The sequence below is a fragment of the Excalfactoria chinensis genome, chromosome 15 (genome assembly GCF_039878825.1).
Source record: "Excalfactoria chinensis isolate bCotChi1 chromosome 15, bCotChi1.hap2, whole genome shotgun sequence".
In the NCBI taxonomy this organism is placed as follows: domain Eukaryota; kingdom Metazoa; phylum Chordata; class Aves; order Galliformes; family Phasianidae; genus Excalfactoria; species Excalfactoria chinensis.
In genome coordinates, this window is record NC_092839.1 from 2,460,537 (window position 1) to 2,487,429 (window position 26,893).

Sequence of the window (26,893 nt, forward strand, 5' to 3'; positions counted from 1 at the left end):
TCTAAGATTATACGATCATGACTTTGTAATGCACCTTCTCCTTCGATCCCTTAATAATTGTAGTCAAATGATCCAGAGCTCACGTGAAACTGTCAGCCCAGACAAGAGGGGTGATACAAGATCCAGAAGCCTTTTGTCCTCGGTGGCCTTTTTCAGAACCAGGTTGTTTTTGTTGTTGTTGTTTGTTTGTAATTTCATATGTAGTGCCTTTGATGCATGACTGCATTTCCCAGTGTCAGTCCATGGCAGCACATGGCTGAGTCCAGTGCTCTACTCAGGACATAGACTGGAAAAGGGAAAAGGCTCCACATGGCTTTTGATGAAAATTCACCCTCTGACATTTCTTCTTTGTGTTCAATGAGAGTTTCCCAACTGGGCACTGGTCAGGTTGGTCACTGGTCCCCAAATGAGCCATTGCAATGTGGAAACCAAGGTCCCTCCAGAAGCAGATCTGTGATAGATTGCATCAGATCTTGAAAATGAACAGCAAGGACAGGTCTGTGCAGCTGTGAAGAGCTTATGGACGTGGCCCAGCCCAAGGAACAAGGGCCTCACTGCAAACAAAACATCCTCATTTCTCTTCACTTGCTCCTTCTCATCTCTCTGATGGTGACGTTTTGTGCAGCTCCACCAATTGGATGTATCTATCTAAATATTTTGGCCTGTCTTTCAGTCCATTTTGGGCCGGAAAACACATGTGATTGACTGGACAGTTAGAAACAAAGCAGGCCATGGCATCAGATCCCACAGTATCACCATCCAGGGATGGTTTTTGGCATGGCTGGCCAAAAAGCAAGCCAAGGTTGGAGAAGACTGACAGCAGCCATGCCCTTAGCGGAGTAAAGGTGCAAAGACGAGACTTTCTGTTTTAGTAAGACCGAGCCAGGTGGAGGTAAATGGGAATTTCCTAAGTACTCTGTTTTGAAGCATTTGATAATATTACTCTGTCTTGGAAAGTGTGGATTTGTTGAAGCAGACTTTTTTTCCCCTGCCATAAGCTAGGTTTTCTGAAATTTGCATTGAAAAATGTTTCTCTGGTCTGGAAAGAACACCTGGTTAAAACCAGAAACAAAACCAGCGGCGCTTAGAGACTCTCTATAAGGATGTTGATGACCAGGTTTGCAGTGGCTGCTCCAGAAAATGAGCGTTTTGCTCTATTTGTTCATGACACGGAGAGCAAGGAGCAGGGTTCTGGTTGTCAGCTGAAGACCAGCTGGGGCCAGGTAGGTCTGGAGGGAGGGGGACATGACACCTTCAGGAGACCCAGCCCCATCCTCACCACCAGCTGTGTTCGGTCTCAGCAGGCAAGATTCTCACAAGAAAAGTCAGAAAGTCGTGTTTCCACTTCAACCCGATACGGGAAGGTGGCTGAGATCACGGCCGTGCTGCAGAGCGGAACAAGCACTGCTCACCACCCGTGTGCACGGAGCACCAGCAGCTTTGATCGCTATCGCTGCTCGCTTCGCTTCCGCGCATTGCACTGCAGTGATGGCAGTTATGAGATGAGCTGGCCTCTGAGCCCCAGGGCAACACTGCAGCTTGGCTATGGAGCAGTGGATGTAACACCAGCATGCGAAAAGTCACAAGTGCTAGACCTGCAGGATGGCGATGCTCTGGTGGCAGCCCAATAGCAACCAGACAACAAATAATGGATCTGAGATCTCAAGAAGAACCAAGCTCAGGCCAATGGCTCCAAGGAGATTGGCTTTGTTTCCTAAAGTCTCAGCCAACGTGGGTCAGTTAGAAACCTCAGCTGTCAGTAAGAGAAATGCTCTGCTTCTGGCCCTGAAGGCAGCAAGAGACAGTTGGAAAAGTTCTGGTATTCGACCCGTCAAAACCCTGAAACAAGGAGAGAAACTGGAGGTCAGAAACTTTAAAACCTCATAGTTTTGCAGCCCATCTCCTGATTTCAAAGTCCCAAAGCCTAATGGAGGGATCAGTTATCCTCTCCTGCACAGGCTGCAGAGGACTCTTGCAGAACACAGTTTGAGTTTCCTTTGACTGCAGGTTAACAGATCCCTCCCTCGTCCGCAGAAGGAACCTCTCAGAGTTTTGTCCCATTGGATTTTGTTTTGGACAGGTCACATTTTTCCCTTCCAGCTATGAAAACTGCTCTTCATCTGTATACGTGTGCAAATTCAGAAAGCGTGTGTTGGAACAAGATATTGCCCTCAAAGTCTTTTTAGATTTAAATCTAGATAAGCAGTCGAGCTTAGTCATCTGAATTTTAACTACATTTTACTAAGCTTGCTACATCTTGTGAGTGAATGGTACAAGAAGGAATTGCTCCAGAATGGCTTTAAGGCATCCAAGTGTTGTTCAGTAAATTCCTACCCCATTTCTAATTCCCACTAATTCTGATTCTCCACCAAATTTTGACACATCACGAGAAAAGAAGACAGAGGAAAAGACAAGAAGTGAGCCCTGACAGCCAGGTCTCACAATAAGCAAAATACAGTTCAGATCTGTTGGCAGCATCCAAAGAAACCTGGTCCCAAAATCGCAGTGTGTTCTTGCAGTAGGCTGGTATGTTGTTGTCGTTATTTGCTTGTTGGTACTCTTCCAATTTATGAGAAATCACAACTATAAACTTGAAAGACGAAGCCGCAGCACTGATATGTTTAGCACAGAAGAGCAGATTCAACACATGCTGACATGGGGGCTTAGCAGAGGCAAAGACTGATTGGTTATAAATGCATCGCATGCTACAAGTGCTGCAGGAAGGGTGCAAAGTGAGGGATGTGAGGTGTGCTCTGGCTGCTTGGCCACGTCATGACCAAGGAGAGGCTGGGATGCCCCTCATACCACTGCTGGTTACTTCTTTACATATGGCTGAGCAAAATGGTTGCATTCACAGGGGATGAGAAGCTCAGAGGCAGACTGTGCCTTTACATTCTGCTCAATCATGTCCAGAACTGAGGTCCATCCATAGGTGTCAGATCTTCTGTTGTGCTGGCTTCAGTGGGAACCTACTTCTGTTTCGGTGGAGCTGGAAGCTCATGGCAGGGAGCTCTGCATATCCCTTCACACCACCAGCCTGTTGTCTTCACATCTGGAAGATGGGCTTTCAAAGCCCATTGCCATCACATCACCTCACTGTCTCAATTGAGCTTCACAGCTGGCTCAAGGCAGAGCCAGCACTTATCTTCAAGCTTCTCTATCAGGCTCTAGAAAACATCAAGAGTAGAAAAGAATACTATGAATACCGTCTTCAAATAAGAAATGAAGGAGCTCCTCAGCCCATTGGTACCTGAAGCAGACCAGACAGCAGCAGAACTGCTAGGAATACAGATCTCTGGTGTCACAGAAGCTACCTGAGCAGCCCTAATGATTGTAGCAAGAAATGCAAGACTTTTGAAAAAGTAATTTCCATGTTGGCAGCTCTGTTGGTTGTTTGCATTCTCTGCAGCGCTGTGGTCACCCCTCTGCTTACAGCCAGTGGCAGAACAGGCCATGGGAGAGGAGATAAGAGTGTCACAAGGGCCCAGCCACAGCAGTGATGCACCTATGGGCCAGAGCATGATACAGAAAGACAAAGAGCCCAAAGGTCACTGCCAGCATCCAAGAGCACAAGCACTTCTCTAAAGAGATGATAAGATCAACTCTTAAGATAAGTGCAGCACTGTCACCCCTGTGTTAAGGCTCAGCAATCTCATGTGCTTCAGAGGAAGATAAAATGAACGGCAGCTGCCAAATCCTGCTGCACTGAATGAGGTGCAGGAGCTCCCTGGGGACAAGAACTGGGAACACAGTGATGCGAGGCCTTTTGGTTGCCTCAAATGACTTTTCACTGCCAGTGAATCTCTGTCCACTCTGCTGCAGAAGTGGCCGATTCTGGATGGGTTCTGCCCATCACATCTGTCTTTGTCCACAGCTTTGCCAGACAGCATGAAGAAAACTCCAATGGGAGAGGAAGCTTCGCTGCCTGCCCTGACACCCAGCAGTACCAGCAGCTCATACACACAGCCCTTGTCTCTCGCCTCAAAAAACAAACTTACCTTTGTTCCGACCTTTTCCTAACAGCAGGAGTCCCCTGTTCTGTGACAAGCTTCGGTGTATTTGTTTTACACAGTCATAAACTAGGGAATAAAACATCTCTGCGATCTCTCTGTGTTTCCAGACACAGGAGGATCAACTCATTGCTTCTTTCCAGCTATGAACTCCATCCTTTTGCCACGTTCAGCACGTGAATGTGAAAGCTGGGTTACTCTCTCAGACAAAAAGAAAAAGGTTGTGGTTTTTTTTTGAGTTTTTAAGTCAATCTGGAGCCAAGAACCAAACTGGATTTCTCAACCCTTTCCCACCATGTGTGCTATAAAGCTGAACATCTATAGTCCCAAGCTCCACCTTTTTTTCCCCCTATCTCTGGCTGAATCCACAAGAAAAACACAGGATGCAGAATCAATGCCTCCCCAGACATCCCATGTGGCCCAAGGGGCTGACCGCAGAACATGATGAACTGAGGCAGAAGGAAAATGCAGCCCATCCTCTGCTCTGCCTATCTGAATTCTACAGACACCAATCATCCAAACACCTCTAAATCTTCCCAGTAAAAGAATATCAAAGCCACAATCCCTATGGGAAAATGCTGGCACTCGGATCAAGAAAATGAAACCTCATTTGCACCAGTTGGCAGCTTCGGACTTTATCGATGTCGTGTAACGTGGGTGCCATCAATCCTCGCACTAAAAACCAAGACACATTGATGTTAACTCCATTTTATTTTTGCTTTCTCACTTGTCAAAACCTCAACAGTAAGCCAGGCTTGCATAAAATATTCAATTCTATATGGAGCCACAATTCTTTGTGAACGCAGTACAACAGCTCCCGCATGAGCCTGTTTGGAACAGGAGCTCTCACTGCATTAATTCTCTGGTTGCTGCCTATCAACAGCTTCTGCAACTACTTGTTAGTTAAGTTAGTCGGGATGGTGAAAGAAAAAGAAAAGATGCACAGAGGAGTGCTGCAGAACCTGCTCATCTCATCTTTGCTGTCACTTCCAAGTGCTGTCTCAGTGGGACACACACTGTTTTCCTGCCCAGAAGCACAGAGCAGTGCAATGCTGAAACACTTTGCCTGCCACAGCCATGCAGCTCACAGCCCAGCTGCTCCAATCTGAATCTGCAGCATGGCTTAATATCACAGCAGCGAGAGGAAGGCCGTGTCTCCAGTTGGGCTGTATGTCTTTTATGTTCATCGGGTGCTAAACAAATAAAATCAATTCTGAACTTATAAAGAAAGCAATTGGAAATGTCTTTTATAGTGAAATCTTAACTGCAGCAGCCCACAGCACTTGGAGAAAAATCAATCATCATTTCCATCCCACTATGGGTGCCACTCAGATTAAGAATCAATGTTTGGCTGCAAAGGAAAATTGTTTCAAGAGAACCACCTTAGCAACAGTTTTCAGTGTTCAGAAAACTCCTGTTTACGTTTCTTCTCAGAACAGGCAAACTCCTACACCCCGCCATGAATAATAAATATTAATGGCTAGTCCTGATTTACATACTTTCCATCTTAATGGGCATCAAAATCGCAAGCAGAGCAACAGCGCTACTTACTGTAACAGCAAGTAGTAAACAAGCCGTCAGCCTAAAGATGCCATAAAGCCCCGTGTTCAACGGCCCTGTAATTATATTCTCCCTCACATCCAAATGAAACTTGGTATCATTTTGCCAGTGGCCTTTTCACAAAGGCCAAAAGCCCGAGGAGCCAGAGACAGACATCTGGAGCAGCACTTATCTCTGAGGCAGCCAAAATACTGCAGTCTTATGTCTGTGTGAAAGCACTGCTTCCCCTACCTCCAATTTGTTGCATCAATGCAGATATCGCTGCATGATCAGAGGAAACGTGCATGCTGTGCTGGTATCCCTCTGGTGTGTGCTATGGGCACATCAGACACCACTCAGACCTCCAAGTGATGTCTGTCCCGTAGCAGCTGTGTGTGTGTGTTTGCTGACTCGTGCTCCCCACAGCACTGCACCAGCTGTGGCTTTTCACAACCTACAACCTTAGAACCCACCTGGTCCATCAGTGTCCCCAGACCTGCTGCCCTCGGTGCAGGTTGAGCATCAACTCTCATCGTCCCTTCCAGCTGAAGGGACAGAAAGCACTTTTGCTCCAATCTGTCAGAACCAGAACCCACGTCTGAGGGGTTCTTTGGGTTCAAATAGCTCACACAGTGCACACAGCGTCTAATTACCGGGCTTCGATTAGTGCCCACGATGCGGCACCCCTGGAATTCACCCACCCGACGGCAGTGCATCCCAACCCTCCGCTCTGGAGGGAACGCAGCTCTGCCCTGCTTTCCTTTCAGCTTCACAAGCACCGAACCAGCTTTTGGAAGTTGCTGACCGACTTCGGCAGAGAAATTCCCGTTGCGGTGTGCGGTAAATGACAGCGGTGCAGAACGCCGTTAAAGAACTGAAGTCTGGACAACGAACTTTAATCAAACGCTCTCCGATATACAGAACCGTGACGGCTGGCGGTGAAACCAACCGCAGCACCTCTGATACTTCCCCGTCCAACAGCGAGATGCGCCGCTGCAGCCCTGAGCTGCTAAACGGCCCCAGAACCGAAATGAGAGCACTGACACCTAGCGGGACAGCACGGCGGGGCTGCGCAGCGCATCGCTTTGCCTTTAGCTGATGGGGGAACGCCACCTGCAGCCCCTTGTCTTACTGAACAGCAGCACGGGCTGACAGAGCGCTGGGTTGGCTCTCCTATGAGCACGCTGCTTTGCAGCTCTGATCGCTGTTGGCTCCCGCTCCCTCCAGAGCGGAGGAGGGAGGTGGAGAGGGAGGGCTTGCTGCGGGTCGGTACCGAGCCTGAAAGCAAGAAGGGGAGCAACTATTTGCATGATGTGAGGACGAGGAGGAGCGGCTTTAAGCCGGCAGAGGAGAGGTGCGGGTCGGGAAGCGTTGAGCTCTGAGCGCATGCGCTATGCCGGCGGCTCCGCACGGGGCCCGGCCATGGCGTTGCTGCGCTCGCTCGGCTCGCTGCTCTGCCTCTGCGCGCTGCGGATCCCCGCGGGGCCCGGCGCTGCCGCCCGAGGGCTGGACGTGGCTTCGTACCGGTGAGTGCGGGGCCGGGAGGGGCTGAGAGAGGGGCGGTGTGTGGGGCCGGGCAGCTGTGAGAGGTCCGTGCCGTGTGTGCCGCAGGGAGCGGGTGCGCGCCATGTTCTACCACGCCTACGAGCACTACCTGGAGAGCGCCTTCCCCTACGACGAGCTGCGGCCGCTCACCTGCGACGGGCACGACACGTGGGGCAGGTAAGGGGGGGCGGGGGAGGGGAGGGGCTGGGACACGGGCTGAGTCTCAGCTGCTCCGTGCTTCCCCGCAGCTTCTCGCTGACGCTGATCGATGCCCTGGACACGCTGCTGGTGAGTACGGGCAGCTATGAGCAGAGCTGTCAGCGCTGCATCGCCCTCTGAGCAAAGAATTCCCACTTACATCTAAGCTGAATCCCCCGCTTTTAGTTTAAAGCCGTTCCCCGTTCTCCTCCCACCCCCTACCCGTGTAAGAATTATCCCCTGTCGGGGGGTTGTGCCCCGTTTTCCCGTGCTGTCACACTCTTGTCACGCTGCAGATCCTGGGGAATGTCACCGAGTTCCAGCGTGTGGTCACCGTGCTGCAGGAGGGGGTGGATTTCGACATCGATGTCAATGCGTCCGTCTTTGAAACAAATATCCGAGGTGAGGTGGGTTTTTCTGTGCTTCTTCTAAGGCATCGAATTGGGGTCTTAACCACGTGCCATCCCACTTCTCCTCCTCGCAAATCCTGTTCTGCATCAGGATAAAATACAGCTGGTTTGGGACTTTGTTCTCCCTCTATCCCAGCATTTCCTAATGCGATTCTTGCTGTACACCTTCCAGTGGTTGGTGGCCTCCTTTCTGCTCACTTGCTGTCCAAGAAGGCTGGCGTTGAGGTGGAGGTGGGCTGGCCGTGCTCTGGACCTCTCCTGAGGATGGCAGAGGAAGCAGCTCGCAAACTGCTGCCAGGTGAGAGCTTGTCTGTTCTGTGCTGCTGCATTGTGGTTCCTGAGGTGACTGCTGTGCTGGAGGGAGATGGCACTGCTTGAATTGTGAGCTTATAGAACAGCCCTGCATTCCCTGAGCATCTTAAGGAGGTGAACTTCCTTTGTTTGCAGGAAGGCATCTTGTAAGTTCACAGCACAAGTTGTCCATGTGCATGCCAAGTGTTTGTGCAGGGATAAAGACCCTGCTCTGGACAGTGGGGAGTAGATCTGCTGTAGCTTCTGTGGCTCCATCCCAATTTGTTGCTGCTGTATGTGCCTGGGATTGCAGGGTGCTCCTTCTTATCAGTCTGATAAGATGTAACAGTGAATGCCCTCACGTGACCCAAATATTTCATTTCAGCTTTTCAGACTCCCACTGGGATGCCCTACGGAACAGTGAACTTGTTGCATGGAGTAAACCCTGGGGAGACCCCAGTTACCTGTACTGCTGGAATTGGTACTTTTATAGTGGAATTTGCCACTTTAAGCCACCTTACTGGTGACCCAGTGTTTGAGGATGTTGCCAGGAAGGCTCTGAAGGCACTGTGGAAAAACCGCTCAGATATTGGTCTGGTGAGTGAGGAAATAGACTTTAAGCTTCATATAGCTTAAGGAGATGCAATTTTAAGTGTTGAAAGTATCAAGTAAGGAAAAAGGATGAGGTAAATAACCAGAGTGCTAACAACGGGGCTGAAAGTCATATGCTTGATGTTGTTCCTGAAGACATGCAGCATGCACATCTTTGCTTTAGTAGTGCAACTCAATGCCATTGTTATGGAGGGAAATAAGAACACCAGGGTATTTCTAGCCTCTACAGCTTTGGTGTGCTGGGGCTCTCTAGAAGTGTCAGCTCTGTGTTCGCTGTCACCTGATCTTTCTTCAGTTAATGTCTGGCTGCTTTTGAATCTATGTGAAGTATAATAGATGTATTCATATGCTGCGTGAATCATAGATCAGCTTGAGTTGGAAAGGAACCGACAAGGATCATTGAGCCCAACTCCTGACTCCACACAAGACTACCCAAAGTTCAAACCACATTAAAGTTCAGCAGACCTGGCGCCTATTGGAAACACTTCTGTTTGCTTTGGGATCTGTTTGTTTTTATTTGGTGCCCTGATTGTTGCCCTGGAAAGAAACAGAATAACTTTTTTTTCCTCCAATTGTTCTTAAATTCTCCTTCAGCTCTTTGGAGGCTGAAGGCTGCCAGGTGTGAAGGGTCTGTTTCAATATTAGCATGGCAGCTCTCTCGTGCCCCTGATGTTCTTGGCATCCTGCTCTGTACCTCATCATCCTTCTCTATGCTTCCATAAGATAGAAATTAGTACCAATCATATGATGCTCAGACTGTGGATTTTTACAGTAGCGTGACATTTGGTTTTGGCCAGTGCAGTGTTTGTACTGGAAGCAGAAAATCCACAAGTAATGATTTCCTATGGCTTGTATTTCTGTAGTGCTGGTAGACATCTCTTGTACTAGGGAAAACACTCATTAATGTTGTATCACTCATTGTATCACTGTTTATCTGTCAGAAGCTTTTTGTGTGGTGTTGCTGGGGAATTTAATAATTTAATATTTTAATAATTTAATTAATGACAAGATGGGCTCTGTTTCCATGCTAACGTTCTCTTTCCTTCTCCCCACACTTCCTCCAGGTTGGTAACCACATTGATGTGGTAACTGCCAAATGGGTGGCCCAAGATGCTGGCATTGGAGCAGGAGTGGACTCCTACTTTGAATACCTTGTTAAAGGAGCCATTCTCTTGCAGGACAAGGAGCTGATGGCCATGTTCCTCGGTAAGCAGGTTTGTTTGTTTCCCCTAGTGTTGAAGGGTCCCAGGAATGTGCCCTTGTCTTTACCTGTAAAAGTTTCCCTGTGGGAGAATAAGGCTAATAAGTTCTGTTTGGGACTGTTCCCAATGTCTTTGCTGTAATGCTTTGGAATGGTCTGTTATGAGAGTTATCACGTTCTGACAAGGAGGAAAGCACAGCTCATTTGTTTGACACAGATGAGGTGAAACAAGGACTCCAGTCATTCTGATAAAGAACATTAGTTTTATTACCTACTCACCTATGCTTTTTATTTCTTTTTTTTTTTAATACATAGAATATAACAAAGCTATCAAAAATTACACAAAGTTTGATGACTGGTACCTCTGGGTTCAGATGTACAAAGGAACAGTGTCCATGCCTGTTTTTCAGTCTCTGGAGGCTTACTGGCCAGGCCTACAGGTGAGAGCTGCCGCACTGGTAGCATACAGCGGTTTTGTTTAAGTTGATCTATAAAATATAAGTCACAGATGTGCTGGTTTAAAGCTCTGTTCTCATCTCTGGTGATGTCTGCAGCAGTCCTCAGTTTTTGGAAGAGTAAATGTTGATTCCACCTGTGGTCTAATTAAGCAAAGTTACTAAGCGTAGAAGGTGGTTTTGTTGTAGCAAACTCTGCTGATGGTGGCCGTGTAATCTAGATGGGGACCTAAAGGAAAAACAAGACAGCTTTGCTGCTGCTACCACATAAACACATTCTTTTTGTGAATGCTTCCCACAGAAATACACTGAGCAGTTTGCTTTCTTATCTGTACTTATGTTTGGTCTGGGACTTGGTTATCCTTACTGGAACAAACTGGATTCTAAAGGAATCCCAGCCTTCTGTTAAATCAAGGCGACTTGGAATTTTGCACACCCAAACTAATGTTATCCAACTGAAAAGCAGTATCCAATGCCTCTTCAGTACTACCTATTCTTAAGACATTGTGTCTAAATGCTTATCATACCATTTAGACTTGCCAAGCAACTCATTTCTCATACCTTGTTTTGACTATGGGAGCGTTACTGAATCAACCTTTGTACTGTTTCTTCTTCACTCTGACGTTGCTTTGCTGATTGTTTTGTCTCTCTCAGAGCCTAATTGGGGATGTAGATAATGCCATGCGAACCTTCCTCAACTATTACACTGTTTGGAAGCAGTTTGGTGGGCTGCCTGAATTCTACAACATTCCTCAGGGCTATACAGTGGACAAGAGAGAAGGATACCCACTCAGACCAGGTAAGCAGAAATGAAATAAAAAGGAACGTGAAGTTCTGGTTTTGTTCTGGTGGTGAGATCAGAGCAGATGTTTGCAATAACTGCCATCGAAAAGCTCCTGCCCAGTTTAGTTCTGACTGGGTCCTGCATGGGTTTCACCAGTGATGTCCATTGGTCAAAGCCAAATGCTTTGTTTTCTGCCATTCACAAAGACAGGGCTATTAAAGAAAGCAGATGGTAGTGTTATTATATAAAGAGGCCTTGATAATGAATTGAGTTCCTGGTGTCAGATATGACAGGTTTGTTTTACATTCTCTAGCATGGAATGGTTTTACTTATAGTCACATGGAATATGAATGTTACTGCTTATACCCTTGGATTTAGGAAGTGAAAGACTGTTCTAGTTCTGCTGAGTTCCTGAATCAAATTAATTCTAGTTATATGAGTAGACATCAACACATAAGAGGATTAATTTTGTCTGTAGTACTACAGTGCGATCCCATTCCTATTAAGATCTTTTTGGGTTTATTTTGGCAGAGCTGATTGAGAGTGCAATGTATCTGTACCGTGCTACACGAGATCCCATACTCTTAGAACTGGGAAGAGATGCAGTGGAGTCCATAGAGAAGATCAGCAAGGTGGACTGTGGGTTTGCAACTGTAAGTGTGGCTGCTAAATAGCAGCTTTTGGGGTAACAAGTTTACTTACAGATGATTTTGTGCTTCGAGTCAAATGATCACATCTATTAAAACACAGCTTCTTTTTCAAATAAAACCCTTTTTTTTTACTCTAAAGCTGAACTGCCAATCATGTTTCTGGGAGTACTCTTCCCAGGCCACATGTACAGGCAGTGGAAACGAACATCTATCTCAACATAACATCTCAATTTGACCAGCTTAGCCATGCTGGTTTCATCCTTCCCCATTTCATTTCTTACACATGAGGATGGAGAGCTCTTGCGCTCTAATAAAAGCCTCCTTAAAGAGTTGCCAGCTCTGATCAGTTCACCTGTCCCTATAGTCAGTTTCCTGGGGGATCTCATCCACTCATTAAGCAGCTGAAAGTTCTCTTTTCTGAAGACTGAAAGTTTTCGGTTGTTTGTTTTTAATGAGGTAAATGATGGGAAGATTATTCTCCTTACACATTTCTTTTTGACTTAGTTTCCTGTCTTATATCACTGGATTATACTAATTCAAAACAGCTGAAAATGTGTTGGTAAACTGTATAGGACCATCTAAAATATGGGCTGTGTTGATACTGTGCTGTTTGGCATAGATGAATTGCAAGCTAGTTTTACTTTGTTTTTTTCACCTCCTTCTTGGTTCTTGAATTTGATATAAGTGTAACCCACTGGTTCTCTTCCTCTGTAGATCAAAGACTTGAGAGATCACAGGCTGGACAACCGCATGGAATCCTTCTTTTTGGCTGAAACAGTGAAATACTTGTACCTACTGTTTGACCCAGACAACTTCATTCACAACGATGGATCAGACTTTGATGCTGTGATCACCCCTTACGGCGAGTGCATCTTGAATGCTGGAGGGTACATCTTCAACACCGAAGCTCATCCCATAGACCCTGCTGCACTGCATTGCTGTAGGAAGCGGAAAGAAGAGCAGTGGGAAGTGGAAGATTTGATGCGGGAGTTTTACTCGCTTCAGAAAAACAAGAAATTCCCCTTAAAGCAGACTTCTGACTGTGGCGAAGGGGGATGTGTGAAAGACCCCACGGGTGCATCTTTAGGTGGAAAGAAAAGAAACTCTAAGAAGAGCTCACGCTCCCTTTTGAGTTGCCCCAGTCAATCTTTTAACTCTAAACTCGCTGTACTGGGACAGGTCTTCCTGGACAACACTTGAGTATATGTTTATTATCAGTATAAATCACTGAACTTGATCCAGACTCTGGGAATATATTTTTCTAGTTTCGTAATGGGAAAAAGTTGTACCTCACAATGTGAATTGTATGAAGTGAAAAAAAGCTTCACATTAAATTCTGCTGCTGATGATTCATAAATGTGATTCGCACGTTAGCTGTTGATGCTGTGAAATTGTGCTAACCTCAAAACAGTTGGTTACCTGAATAGCAAGCAGGTGTTCAGAAGGAAAAGCCTGTCCAGGTTGAGAGGTACTGTGTTTATTTCACGGTGACTTCAAGTTTTGCAGCCTTTTGCAGAGTCCACAGCTTACTGTGCTCCATTAAAGTGAGCCTAAATGGTTCCCTGTCAATGAGGAAGAAGCACTGAATTATGAGCTCTAGTTGCAGTTCTGAGATGATAAATCCCTCCTCTGTGGGGAACTGCGTGCTTCCTGTGCATGTAGAATCAGCAGGAGTCAGTACTACCCACCTGAAACTGGTTTAGTAAGCATCCAGGTAATGTCGTCTACAAACTGAGGTGTAATGTGGCCTAGCAAAGGCTTGATTTACCCTGCAGTATAAATGTGCTTTCTTCTTCAGAATCTGATATGCTTTTCCTATGAAATTTCCCCATTTCCTTCCTCTTTTAAACTTCCCCTTGGGGCCTCACTCGTTCAACTCCACATCCGCCACCTCTAATAGTGAAGTTGGCCTCCAGGTGGACCTGCTGAGTTATGTGTGCAAGAGCCATAAGGGCAGCACAGAAGGTGATCTAGTTCACAATGCAATGCAACTCTCCTGTGATGCAGGAAGTTCTTAAGCTGCTGCCTGCAAAAGGAAGTGAGAGGTGCTTGTGATCCTTCCTGCAGTGGAAACGAAGCTGCATCTCCTTTGTTGCCTCAGCAGGGGAAAGGCCTGAAAATTCCCAGTGTTTAGCTGACTTGGCAAACTCAAACCATTATTGGTGTTTGGACACGTGTATGCAATGAGCAAAAAGAGCAAATGCAGTCGGGTTCTAAGGAGGTTCTTATTTTTAAATACTATTTTTTTGAAAGGGCAGGAAAAAATGCTGGGCTTTCTCCAAGCCTGCTGGGCGGCGAGCAGTCAGGAACAAGCACAGTGAAGCCAGAATCTGTCTCAGAGAAGCTCTAAGCTGGCAGTTTGAATGTGTGGATGGCTTGTGAAATGGTGTCTCCTGGCCTGTATGGAGGCTTTTGCACAGATTAGTACATAAAGCAGCCAGGAGAATCCTGTGTTTTCCCCATGTGTGGCAGCCACTGCTGCCTCAGTGCTGTATATATCACAGCTGTTAATCAAGTGACTGAAATGCCCCCTTGGCAGCGTGGGGACGTGACTGGTTTGGCTTTGTATCTTTTCTTTTTTCTTATTTTTCCCCTCCTCTGTGTTTTGTCTGCTGCAGTGATGTCAATCTGGCACGTAGTGTGTGGTTTTGCACAGCCTTGGCTTTCTTCATTTGAATGAGTCGGAGGTACAGGACAAATAAATCATGTTTAGCCTCCAACTGGCTAGTAAAAACTGCAGCTGAGTCAAGGCCCAGACTTTGCTGAGGTAGAAACGCTGCTTGGAGAAGCTCTTGTCTCCATCACCAGTGCTATAAAGTTACATGAAGCCTGCACTCCTACCCCTGAGGATGGAAATACTGTTACAGTTGTTGAATAAACTGTAGTAACAGGCCCTTCCATCTGCAGACAGGCTGATTGGAAGTATAGGTGACCTCTACAGACACTTGTAGCCGTGTACTTCTCTCTTCAGTTTCTCTGGGGTGACAGCTGCTGCTTTAGAAACGCTGCATGAGCAGAGCACCCTAAAGCTGAGGCACTGTTGGAGCTTAGGCTGGTGACTCCTCATTGTAACCATACGGCTCTTTTCCAGCTGTTTGTATCTCTCACCATTCTCTGTCCAGTTCCAGAACAACAAAATAAGGTGTTTTCCAACAGCTGCACACGGTGCTTGGTCCTTGTTCTCTTTCAGCACTGCTCAACCCACAAGCTAGATGAAGAACTTCAGGATACATTGCAGTTTACTGATGTAGTGGATGGATAGTAATCATGGAGTTCTGGTGCCCTCACCTGAGGTTCCAGTAGCAGAAATGAGGTAGTAACATCAGAAGGTAAGATCTTACCTCGGCACAGCTGGAGCTGAAAGAAATAACCTGGACACAGCTGTTCTGCTGAAAGTAAATAGGTGGATTTCCATCAGTGTTATGGGACAGAATAACACAAGATCACCTTTTGGTTTGCTCCACATCCGGTTGCCTCTCAGGATCCTCACGATGAAGGACATCTGTCTCTTGAAGAGCTGGCAGGTCTCTTTTAGTATCTTCCAGCAGGAGGGAGAACTCAATATGGTGAGCACTTAGTCATGTCAACAGAATGTGGGGTTTTGTCGGCAATCCAAATTGAGGTGAGCATGAAACGCAGCGTTGGGGTAGTAGAAACTTTTTATGGCTTCCAAATGAGGCAGGTCAGAAGTGGGCGGGCAGGTCCCACCTACTGGGACTTCTGGCAGCTGTCAAAGGCTGGAAGGAACCTGCAATTTTGGTTTGAGTTGTGAAAAATAGCACAGAGAGCAGATTTAGCATTTGCTGTTTATGTCGCCTCTGTTTTCTACGCTGTGTGCAGCCTGCAAAGCCTAGAGCTTTGGCCAGGTCTTTTGGAGATATCTCAAAAGTAACCATTTGTAGTTGGAGAGGCTGTGGATGTGGCTGGACTGATGAAAGGTCTGACAAACATCTTTTAATGGAGCTAAGCAAGGAGAAGAGAAAGGAAAATGAGTCAGATCTCTGCGTGAATTCCAAATGGCAAACACCATTTCACACGTTTCATCATTATTCATTGTCATGACAAGTGATGTAAGATATGATGCTATAAAAACTTTAAAGTAATTCACCTGGATCTCAACACAGCACTGGTTAGGCAGCATTGTTAAGCAATGTGTTAATCTCTCCTGTCTTTATTCCCTTCTACCCATTGTTCTTTGTATGACAAGGGCAAGTTAAAACGGAACCCAGTGTCAACTGAGGTCTGTGTTCAAAGTGGTTGCAGACTGTGTGCTGCAATTCTGGCTGTCTCTCTAAGAACCCCATCTGGGCTGCTCTGCTTGGCAAGAGATAGCAGCTCTGGAAGCCTAGAAGGGGCTGTAGCAAGCAAAGGAGGAAGGCAGCTACTGGTGATGGTTAAGTTCTAGGAACTGCTGCTTATATGTGAATCAGGAACTCGCTCTTGTGTGTCTGCCTTTGTAAATTGGTATGACCTCTTTGTTTGCTCTATTAGCCCTCAGGTATTTGTGATGTTTTGCACTTTCTTGTGCAGTTAGTGTGAATCCAAGAAGCAGAGCAGGTTTTCACAAGGTCTGTTTTGTGGTCTGTGCTCTTCACATGGTTATGAGTCACTGTTTTGTCATTTAGACTTGATTCAAGAAGCTCCTTGGGTGTCGCACTGTGGATTTTAGTTCTGTGGCTGAATTGCTCACCTCAGCTGGGTTCACAGGGCACTGGGCTGCTATGCTGACCGAAGGGCTGGTTCCTCTGCCCTGAATGTTGTGTTGCACAGACCAGGATGCTGGGAGCAGGGCTGGTAAGCAGCCTGCACATCGGGGAAAGGTTTTGGACATTTTTGGACCATTACCTTGGCTCATTACATGAGTTAAGCTGCACCTGGGGGTTCCCTGGTGTGTTATTTATGGCACGGTTGCCTGGTGCTCACGATGGTGTTCTGAGGGCTGCAAGACGCTGATTACAGGAGAGACATCGAGCTGTTGGAGCACAGTCAGAGAAGGGCCACAAAAACAATCCTTGGAGTGGAACAGCTCTCCTGTGAGGACAGGCTGACAGCTGGGGCTGTGCAGCACCTGAGAGCAGCCTGTCAGCATCTGAAGGGGAGCAACAGGGAAGAAAGAGACAGACTCTGTCTCTGCGGTGACTGGACATTGAAGAAATGGCTTCAGGCAGTGGGAGGGTAGATTTAGGTTAGGTGTTAGGAACAATCCTTTACAGTGAGGGTGGTGATGATGGAACAGGTTACCCAGCGTGGTTGGTGCCCTGTCCCTGGAGACTTTAAAGGTGAGGCTGGATCAGACCCTGTGCACTGCAGGGGAATCGGACCAGCTGGCTTCAGAGGTGCCTTCCAACCTAAGGACTGAATGGTTCAGACACATAACCTGGTGTGACAGCCGCTTTACTAACCCTCCTTACAGCTTAACTCAAGTGCCATTAATCCTGTTAGGCCCGCAGTGGAGGAGGGCTGTTTGCTGTAAGCCTGGTGGCTCACTGCGGCCAGTCAGCTCCTAACGACAGCTGCCTCCAGCTGTACAGCCGCCTGTGGTGCGTCCACATCGCCTGTGGTGCGTTTACATCGCCTCTTGAGAGCCCGTGCTGGGACAAACCGCCCTTCCCCCGCACTACCCTCCGCCATGCTTCTTCCCAGCGCGCAACGCGCATGCGCCAAGCTCCCAGGACTACATTTCCCAGCAGGCTCCGCGCGCGGCCTGTTCCCGCAGGGCGCTGTGTGACCGGAAGGGGGCGCTGCGGCCGTCCCTCGCGCCGCTCCGTACAAAGCGGCGGGGGAGGGGGCGCTTCCTGTTTGTCTCGGGCCGAGCGGGGCAGCGGCCATGGCGGCGGTAGGCCCTGGGCCCGGAGGCCGTCGGAGGCGCGGAGCCCCCACTAACATCCTGGCGCAGCTCCGCCACGGGCAGCTCAGCGGCCGCGGCCTCACGCGGGGGGCGCAGGTACCGTGGGGAAGGTTTGGGGGGGGTTGGGGAGCTGCGCGACCGCGGCCCCGTGGGGCGGGCGGAGCTCCGTGCTGCGCTCTGGGCCTGCCCCGGGGCCCGGCATTAAGGCCGCACCGGGAGCCGTTCCTGGAGCTGCTGGGCCCGCTCGGGGCTCCCACACGTACCGGGGCCGGGCGGGGGCAGGAATCGGGGCAGGAGTCGGGGCAGGGGCAGGCCGCCTGCGGGCTCTTTTTCTCCCGTCCTGGGGGAAGGCCGCAGGGCAGAGCCGTGCTGTGTGGGGGCTTCTTGTGGGGAAAGGCGGCCCTTCCTGAAGAGCCAACCGAACACACCGTAGGATGAAGGGGGTTTTTCTGCGGTCAGGTGCTTCTGGGGCTCTGAGGGGCACAGCTCCGTGTGGGTGGTTATCCTTGTATATGTTCCAGGTCTGCTGAAAATCGCCACCATTCCTAGCTGATGATGTTGGGAAATGCTGAGGAATGAAAGCAGCTCGTTCACCTGGGCTGCTGCCCGTCGTGTGTGTGTGTGTGTGTGTGTGTGTGTGTGTGTGTGTGTGTGTGTGTGTGTGTGCAGCTTCCATCATGAGCTGCTCTGGCATTTTGGGCTGGTCGTTTCTTCTTGCCAAGAACAGTCATTCTTTCTTTTAAAGGTTAAATGTGGAAAGATGCAAAGCCAGGAAACAGAAGCATGGCGTAACGAACTTACTTTTTTGGTGGTCACTTATTTGAGCTACGGTATCTTAAGTTTTAAAATGTAATAAGAATGGGATTTAAGTGATTTTCATTAGCTCAGACTTCAGGGTGTTTTCCTCCATTAAGAAGACTTCTGAGCAATTACTAGGAGAGTACTTGCTCATTCAAATCAGCATCCATCCCTAATGCTGTACATGAGGTAGGTAGGAGAGGCAGGAGGTGAATTGTAAACTGCTGCCTTGTCTTTGGATCTGCTCGTCGTTCAGTTTCCAGTTTGGTTAATGCTGGAGAAAAAGCACATTGCTTGCTTGGATTTAACCCTGTTACTCCCTGTTTTACAGGCAGCTGTTTCAGTGGGATTGTTTTAGGAAAGCATTCTGCAGACATGTAGGTACAGGGTGTGTTGTCTCAACCAACTCTGCCTCTACGCTCTGGCTCCCATAGCAATTTAAGCCAAATAAACCTATAACAATGCTGTGCACCAACATGAAGTGCTGGGCTGCTGTGTCTGCACTGAGCTTCATTTAGCTTGAGAAGCACAGTGTTGTACCATGTTTTAATTCAGGGCCATTAGCAGTTGTTTGATACAACCACAAATAGCCAGACTTGGAGAAATCAAGGAGACTTCTGCCAGTTACATCCTCCTTCTCACAAGGCCTAAATTCAGGGAGGATTTTGTTGGGTTTTTTTGTTTGTTTTTCTCTATAAATTTCATTGTCTGTGCTGAGCTGAGAAATTTCAAGCTTGGGCCGTAGGGCTCCCAAGTGCTTCACAAATGTGGTAGGAATGCATTTTTGAATCACTTAGACTGAGGGAAGGGGGAAAAAGAACCACCAACAACACCAAACTTCTTGAATGATTTTCAACGTTGTGAATTGTGCTCTTTGTACATTTACCTCGAAGCGAGTCTTTTGTTTGTAGATCTAAATTTAAAACGCTTTGACGTAACCTTTAAAGAAGTACGAGGCAGTTTGGGGTACTTCAAGTCCTGTTTTTATCAGAGTTCATCAGACTGTTTTCCTCTATTGACTCCCCGGTAGCAGCGTGGAGCTCTGGAGTGGGGTGCTCAGCTCATTTGCTTTGAAAAGCCTGTGAGCTGAGGGCTTCTGAGCTGCTGTGTTCAGGTCTAGAACAGAGTCCGGAGGGTGCCCTTACTATTCTCTGCAGGGAAGCTGTCTCAGGCTGTGTGAGCTGCACATCTGGTGTCCTGTGGAGAAACTCTTTTCCAGCACTTACTTCAGAGAGATTGGGAAACGCTGTTGCTTGTTGTGGTTTCTGCCATCCGAGCCCTGTTCTCCCACAGTATTGGTGTTAATTCCAGCATCTGGTCCCTGGGAAGCAATTAATATTCTTCTGTGGGCAACAGTGGAGTTGCTTTGTTTGTAACCAAGCTCTGAGTACTGATTTTAGGTGATCTCAAAATCTCTTTTGATATGAGGAAAGCAGTTCTTGAGATGGTAAGGATAACATGTCTGTGTGTCTGGAAATTCATCAGTCTGATCTTACAAGGACGTGAAAATAATTTGGACAACAGCTACGTCAATATCTGGCAGCACTGAGGCCAACTAAACCTCTACAACCTGGATCTTTGCCACGTGCTCCTGCTGCACTCACCTACCAGAAGTCACCATGTTCTTGGCAGCTGGCCTGTATGCATTATTGTTAAGATGTTAGATGAATTAAGCAGGTTTTAGTAAACCTTCCTGTTACCTGTTCATATATCCCTTTTAGCCATATTGCTAGCATCAGTTTCTACCCTGGATGTCTCTGTTACAGATTGTATAACCTCATATAAAGGTTTGCCCTGGTGCTGAGCACTGGAGCAAGTGAAAGGGGCTTTTCAGGTGCCGGTAAACAAGAAGCAGACTGACTTTCCAGAACTGACACACAGCTTATAAGGAAAATATTACTTGTGAACTGGCTGGCCTGTGGTGCCTGTCCTGGCACAGCTGTGCTGTGCACAGAGGCACTGTAAATAACACACAACAGGGTTTGTGCTGCACTTCGTCGAGGCGAGGGAACGTTTTAATTCACCTGACCAGGCTCAGAGCAAAGCTTCGTCCCATCTGCAAGAGGGCTGTGAAAAGCATGTCTATAACATGAAACCAGAAGATATTTAGATGCAGCAATGTGAATCCCTGTAGAGAAGTAGTATAATAATGGATTAGCCAGAGATTTGCTGGCAAATTAGCATGCTTCTGGTGCAGTCCCGAGAGCAGATCGTCAGCACTGGTCTCACACTCTCACAGGACTGCCAAGGTTTAGCTGAAACAATCGGAGTGGAAAAGAGTCCATTTTTTTCCAGCTCTGTCTCACAATCTGCAGTTCTTTTTAGCTGTGTAGTCCCTATTCGCTTTGAACTATTTTGCTGTGAAAGGAAAGTATTTTCTAGCTTCTTATGCAGATTTCCATCCATTCTGAAATCTCTGAAAATATTGTGTTTTCCAACCAATTTTGTTTCCTCCTGACAGCAACAACGAATGGATGTTCACGTGAATATAATCCCCTCTAGCAGCTCTAATTGTATTGCTCTGAGCAGGCTTAGACCTCTTCAGGAGAGCACAGCCAGCTAGTGCTGGACAGCCTGCACTGGCTTTTATGTAACAAGGAGCAGAGCTCTGTCATATGCTGGAGATGATATTGAGAAGTAGCAATGTTAGTCTCTGGGAGTGTTATTTTGCTTGACTAAACGTGAGTGGGAGGCAAACAGTTGCAGGTGTGATAGTTCCTCACTCCTGCCTTTTCCTTGCTATCTTTAAATGTTTGCTTTCAAAATGGATTTAAGAAACTGCCAGTTTTAAGGCAGGAGTGATCACTGCAAAGTTAATATTTTACAATCTTATTGATGTATATATTTTTTTTCTCTGAGCCGTGAGATCATCAAAATAAACACTGGTAGCCATTGCAGTTAGCCCCGCAGTGATTCCAAAGAGCTGCTGCTGCTGAAGATCTGCTTTGGAGTCGTTCTGCTCTCAGAGAGGGTTGTGAATTTTGGAGGTGGATGAGGTGTGGTCTCTTCCTACAGACACAGGGAGTGGAGCAATGCTGTGGGGTTCACAGGGATGGCTGCACCAAGCTGGAAGCTGCAGCAGGGCCTGTCCTTGTCACCGTGCCTCTGGGTCTGTCCCCTCTTTTGGGATGTCAGGAGGAAGGTGGCAGGCTCAGGCTGGGCTTTGCAGGAGCCATAGTGTTGGGAAGTGTAACCCACACCTCGGGGCTGCAGAGAGGCTGGCAGTGGGGATCTTTGCCAGCTTCATGCCACCTGCAGAGAGAGTTGCCTTTACAAATAAAACACTGGGGGCCTCTGACGTGTTCTTACTCAGGTCTCCATGTGTCATGGTAAAGCACTGACACCATGCCAAAGACCCAGCTGATAACTGGGAGCTGCGGGCTTCTGCACTTAGTCCTAAAGCACTTCCCAGAGTTGCTGCAGTGGCCTGAGGTTGTGTGTCTGTAACACTGCCTTGTGAAAAGAAAGATGGGGCAGGAGTTAGCCTGGTGGTGGTAGGCTGTCTGTGAAAAGTAGAGGGAGGAAAGAAACACATTGGCCAAAGGACAGGGAAGGAAAATGCAATAAAGAGCAGAAATGATTGGACAGTCCCCAAAACTGTGAATAATCATTTTCCTGGCGGTGTTTCAGAGACAACTTCCTAAGTTAGTACTGTGGGGAGGAAAATTAAATATTTAATTGCACAAATATTAGTTTCCTGTTTTATGAAGATGCAGCCTAAAAGGTTTGGCAGAAGAGATATAGGAAGGATTTTGTTTCCTTCTAAATACACCGAGGCCGTGTGCTTGTATCTGTTCCTTGAGATCCATAATATATGCCCATTATTTTTGTCTTTGGGAACATGGGAATGTGCATTTACACAAAGGATTGAGACAGATACTGGGAATGAGAATTCTGCTTTTAAGAGACATCTAATCTTAGCTTAATCCACAGTTGTGACAGCCAAAAACTGAATTAGAAAAACCCAAAGCCTACAGATGGGAAGTCTTGGTTTTACAATCTGACACAGAATGGGTCCTTTAGTGGTGTGAAGGATGCCTGGACACCTGAGTTAACTGGTTTTGCCTTTTCAGATATCAGCCTCGTAGCAAAGAACTCTCCAGTAATGACTGCTGAGTAAGACTGAAACATTTGAAGGGTAACATGTGAAATAAAGCGTACAGAGGCTTTGAAGCAATCATCACTGCAAGAGGCTTTAGGCAGGTAACAGGTGTTGCAGCACATGGTGCAGCTCTGACCGTGTGCGCTGGCACAGCAGCAGGGACTGTGCCTGGAACACTGCGGTGCTGCACGGACACAGCAGCAGTAGGTGCTGGGGAGAGGGGAAGGGGAAGCTAGGCAGATGGGGTGTGCATTCAGGGAGATAGGAGCACAGGGCTGCTAAGGGATTTGTTAATATTTGTTGAATGTTAGAAATTGCTAACGGATGTCCTTAAGGAATCCAGAAGGTTTTCTAACACGAGGAAGGAGGAAAAGTACATAGATTTGTCTGCGGTCTCTTTGATTTTGTGTATAATTCTTCCTCAGTGTACATTAACTTTATAATGGGAAAGTATTCCTACTGTAGCTATAGGTGCATGGGTAATCTCCTGGGAACTGATGGGCTGCAGTCCTCTGGGTGAGAAGTGCTGTGCATGCCCTACCTTGCTGTACTGGGGGGGCTTGATGCTGCATTTCAGCTCAGTGCCTAAATCCTCCTGAATGTCTGTGCCCTTCCAGCAGAACCAGGCTGCTACAGCTTGGAGCGGGAGCTGGTTGGAACAGTCCCACCAGGCTGGGTGGTTGGCAAGTACGGATAGGGTCTAACCTCACAGCCCTCCTGTAGGGATCCCTCAGGTATCCTCTGCAGCAGTCCAGTGAGTGAAGAGTTCTGAGGGGTCCACATTTGGTTGCTTTATCCTGATTATGTGAGACCAAAAATGTATTGGAGAGGGAAGGGGGCCCCACTAATCCTGATGGCTGCTCACAGAATGTCTACCCAAAGAGAGCAAGGAAAAAAAACAACTTTGCTTATAAGGGAAAACTGGTGACTTGCTACTATTACAGAAATCATAAGATACACGTCTTAACCAAAATGGTTGTAAAGGAAGACAGCTCTGTACGATTTAATTGAATCTGAATCCCTCCACAGAATCCAAAGTCTTCGTGTTGGCAAATACAGCCCCACCACAATGGAAATACTGAGAGCCACAGCAGCCTCATGACTGCAGACTGGGGACCACAGGCTGGAGTTTGCAGTGAAACCAAAGATGGGTTTTAAATCAAGAGCAGAAAAAAATTCTCTTAGAAAGCAGTTAAAAGAAGATGAGAGTAAGGAAACGTTTACTACAGCCTTTCAGAAATTCAAGTCTGGAAGTTTTCTGCAGATTAACACAAATACATCAGCTGGGGAGAGGAGCCCATGTGCCTCAGTGTTGCTTGCAGTATCATCTCCATCAGCTGGATAGCTGGAGCCTTTCCCTGGCGTTCTTTGCACTTTACCCAGCAATTAATCTGGTTCCTCCTGCAGCTCAGTGTTGTGTGCTCCTCCCACGGCGAGATGGGGCAGTGGCAGAACTCCTCGTGCTCTCTGCTGGGTGCTGCAGGGAGGAATGGGGATCTGTGGCTTCAAAGGAGCTGACCCATTATTCACAGCCCAGGTGACGCAAAGCCATTTTGACTTTCTGGTTTTGCCCTACCATTTCTTGTAGGAACAGCTTCCATAGAAGGAGCTCTGCGTCATTCCCCAGCAATGCTGGTTGATGACTCTTATTCTAAGTTGGAAACATGAGAAAAGTTGAAAACCGAAGAGAGCAGCGTTATGGGCCAGGTTTGCTCATACCGCTTTGATCATTCCTTGTAACAAGAAAAACTGACCCTTAAAAGCCTTGAGATCCTTAAAGTACTGGTTTGAGTATTTGATTGAAGGAAAAGCAAACAAGCCTTATATATCTGGGAAGGTAAGAAGGGAGAGGATCCACAGATGCTGCCATCATGTGCCTGTGTCAGTTTTCTGGATGCACTGTATGCTGTCTTGCTCAGAGAGAAAAGAAAAGGGTTAAATTCTCACTCAGAAATTGGCGTATATTTGCATATAATTGTGTCTAATCAGGAACTGAACAGCCCTTTGGAATTGTTCTGAGGTATAGCTGAGAAGGATGCCTGGGCTGAAACAATAAGGAAGGAGATTTCCTGGCTGCAGTTTGGAACAATGAGCATGGAAGGAAGCATGGAGTTAACCAGAGATCAGGGAGTAACTGCACAGAGCAAGGGCAGATGGGGTCTGGAGTAAGAGAAAGTCCACTAGCATTGCACTGAAATATGGTCCTGCTGGCCTGGGGGTGGGTGTGTAAAACATATTGCCAGAAATCTTGCAGGTTGGACATTTTGTCATCGTTGGCTAAACTTTCTGTACAGAAGGCAGTCCTGCAGCTTTGTTAGGTATGTCTGGTGAAGCCCCATTAAGGAGAGGGGTCACATTTTGGTTAACATTAACTGCACTGGGGGCTTCACAAAGGAATTCCTCCTTTAGAGCATCTGCTGGATCACCTTGGAGGCCTTCCTGCTCTGCAACGCTTGCTGCAGCTTCTTTGAGTGGAATATTCATCAGTGTTGTGCTGCAGCTTTTTTTTCAGGTGCAATAAATATTGTGCCATTTTTATTGTAAATAAATATTGTGATAAATATTGAGGATTTTTTATGTGTTTTGAGAAGGAGGAAAGCTGGAAGAAGTTGACAAAAATGTGGTAGCAAATGCTGAGATGTTCTTGGTGATTGCAGCCTTCTCCCCAGGTAATAACACAGTGCTGTTCCCCTGGTGGTGGAGGTGCTGGTCACCATTTATGACCAGCCCAGGACTGCAGGAGTCCTTAACTGTGGTGTAGATAACATTCCTCAGGAGCCTGCTTGTCAGTCCTGGTGATTTGGGTCATTACTATGACCAGTAATGGCTTCAGGGACTTGACTGAGGAGAGGTACTCATTACACACCGAATGGGAGAAGGAATGGAGTCTGTCTGTCTTCATTGTGTGCTCTCTACTTTAGTCTCATATCATTTTTGATAGTGTCAAGGTCACCAATTTCCACCTTCAGTGGTTTGTCAGTCAGAGGTCTACTAGTGGAATTAGATGAGTGTGATCAATGTAAAAATACGGAATGATGAGAGTAGGCTTTCAAAACGAGAACATCTATCTGCTTTCAGGCCTGTCCTACTGAAGATATGTTAACCATCTGTACAGTATGTATACTATGTTAGCCTTGGATACATCCCTGCTTGGAGACATGGCACTGTCTACAGCACACACTTCTTTCTTTGCTGTTCCTGTATTGTTATTATGGACGAATTGTTTTCCTGAGCATTACGCACTGGACACGTGGGAATTACATTCTTCCTTTGTTGCAGATCACAGAGGCCTTGTTGAAGGAAAGAGATAAACAAGCAAAGTGGAATGGGATTCCCCTGCTGTTACAAAAGCTATATGAGCACAGCCACCCAAACAGCGATTTCTCCCAGTGCCAAAGCATCTTAAAGGTAATGTCCACTACTGTGTTCTTCTGGAATCCATGTGCTGTTTTGTTGTTGCTTTCTTTAAAGGCTTATATTAGATGTGCGTACTAACAGTGATTTTAGGAACTGTTTCTATGATTGTACCTGTGAACTGAATGTAGATAAGAGCTAGGAATGCCTGTAGCTGATTAGTCAGTAGATCACATGGATGCTCTATGGAAGTTGTGTATATGCAGATAAATAGTATTCTTTGTGAATCTTTTTTTCTTTTCCATTGCACGCAGGAAATCTCTCCACTTCTTTCAATGGAAGCCATGGCGTTTGTGACTGAGGATAGAAAAGCTGCTCAGGAGTCCACTTTCCCAAATACATATACGTTTGACTTGTTTGGAGGAGTTGATGTAAGCATGGTGTATTTGGTTTGTTTTGCTGTGTTTTTTTGGTTGGTTGATTGTTTTTTCCAAAGATTTCTGCAAAATAGCTGTGCCATTCATACGTCCATAAATAGGATCTTTGAGACTCTTCTAAATGCAATCTACAGAATGATTTTACTGTATTGATGTTAACCATTACAATTGCGGCTCTTCTGCCCCCCTGCTCTGTGCTGGTGAAGCCCCACCTGCCGTACCCTGTCCAGATATGGAGTCCTTGGTGCAAGAGAGACATATTTTCATGTTACATAAAAGACAGGATTGTTTCTTCAGGTAGCCTGCTTGTAATGGGCTACAAGACCTCTAGGATATTAAGGAATAGCTTCAAACGTTTTCTAGTTGTAAGACTAAGTGCAGTACGGTCAGCTTTAGAGCACTGAGAATTTCCTTTACCACTGAAGGATATTTGTGGGCAATTGTTAGGCACACTAAGTGTGCTCTGTGAGCAAGATGGTCTGTGTTTATTGCTGGCCTGCAGCATACACCATTTTATCTATGGAAAAAGAAACAACTAAGCAGGGCTGCTAGGTTTATGTGTAGATGTTTTGACAATTTATCTTTCATTCTATTGGTTGCAATTTGGTGTTACACAGATACCTGAGTCTACCCAAATTCCCAATCATCAGCCTCTGCGA

At 46.9% G+C, this 26,893-nt stretch overlaps 2 protein-coding genes across 2 annotated transcripts in view; both read left to right on the top strand.

The window, feature by feature from the left end:
• The first annotated feature begins 6,797 nt into the window (after window positions 1-6,797).
• EDEM2 (ER degradation enhancing alpha-mannosidase like protein 2) lies at window positions 6,798-14,645 on the top strand. The gene is made up of 11 exons (XM_072350197.1): window positions 6,798-7,075; window positions 7,161-7,271; window positions 7,343-7,382; window positions 7,589-7,694; window positions 7,875-8,000; window positions 8,379-8,590; window positions 9,670-9,811; window positions 10,122-10,246; window positions 10,916-11,060; window positions 11,577-11,698; window positions 12,410-14,645. The coding sequence occupies exons 1-11, from the start codon at window positions 6,936-6,938 to the stop codon at window positions 12,893-12,895; spliced, it is 1,755 nt and encodes a 584-aa protein (XP_072206298.1). The 5' UTR covers window positions 6,798-6,935; the 3' UTR covers window positions 12,896-14,645.
• Window positions 14,646-17,454: 2,809 nt separating this feature from the next.
• TRPC4AP (transient receptor potential cation channel subfamily C member 4 associated protein) overlaps window positions 17,455-26,893 on the top strand; it is a 30,768-nt gene continuing 21,329 nt past the window's right edge. Inside the window, exons 1-3 of the mRNA XM_072349933.1 lie at window positions 17,455-17,639; window positions 25,723-25,851; window positions 26,112-26,228. Of these exons, the coding sequence (XP_072206034.1) occupies window positions 17,523-17,639; window positions 25,723-25,851; window positions 26,112-26,228 (363 nt within the window). The 5' untranslated portion in view covers window positions 17,455-17,522. The remainder of the gene's footprint in view (window positions 17,640-25,722; window positions 25,852-26,111; window positions 26,229-26,893) is intronic.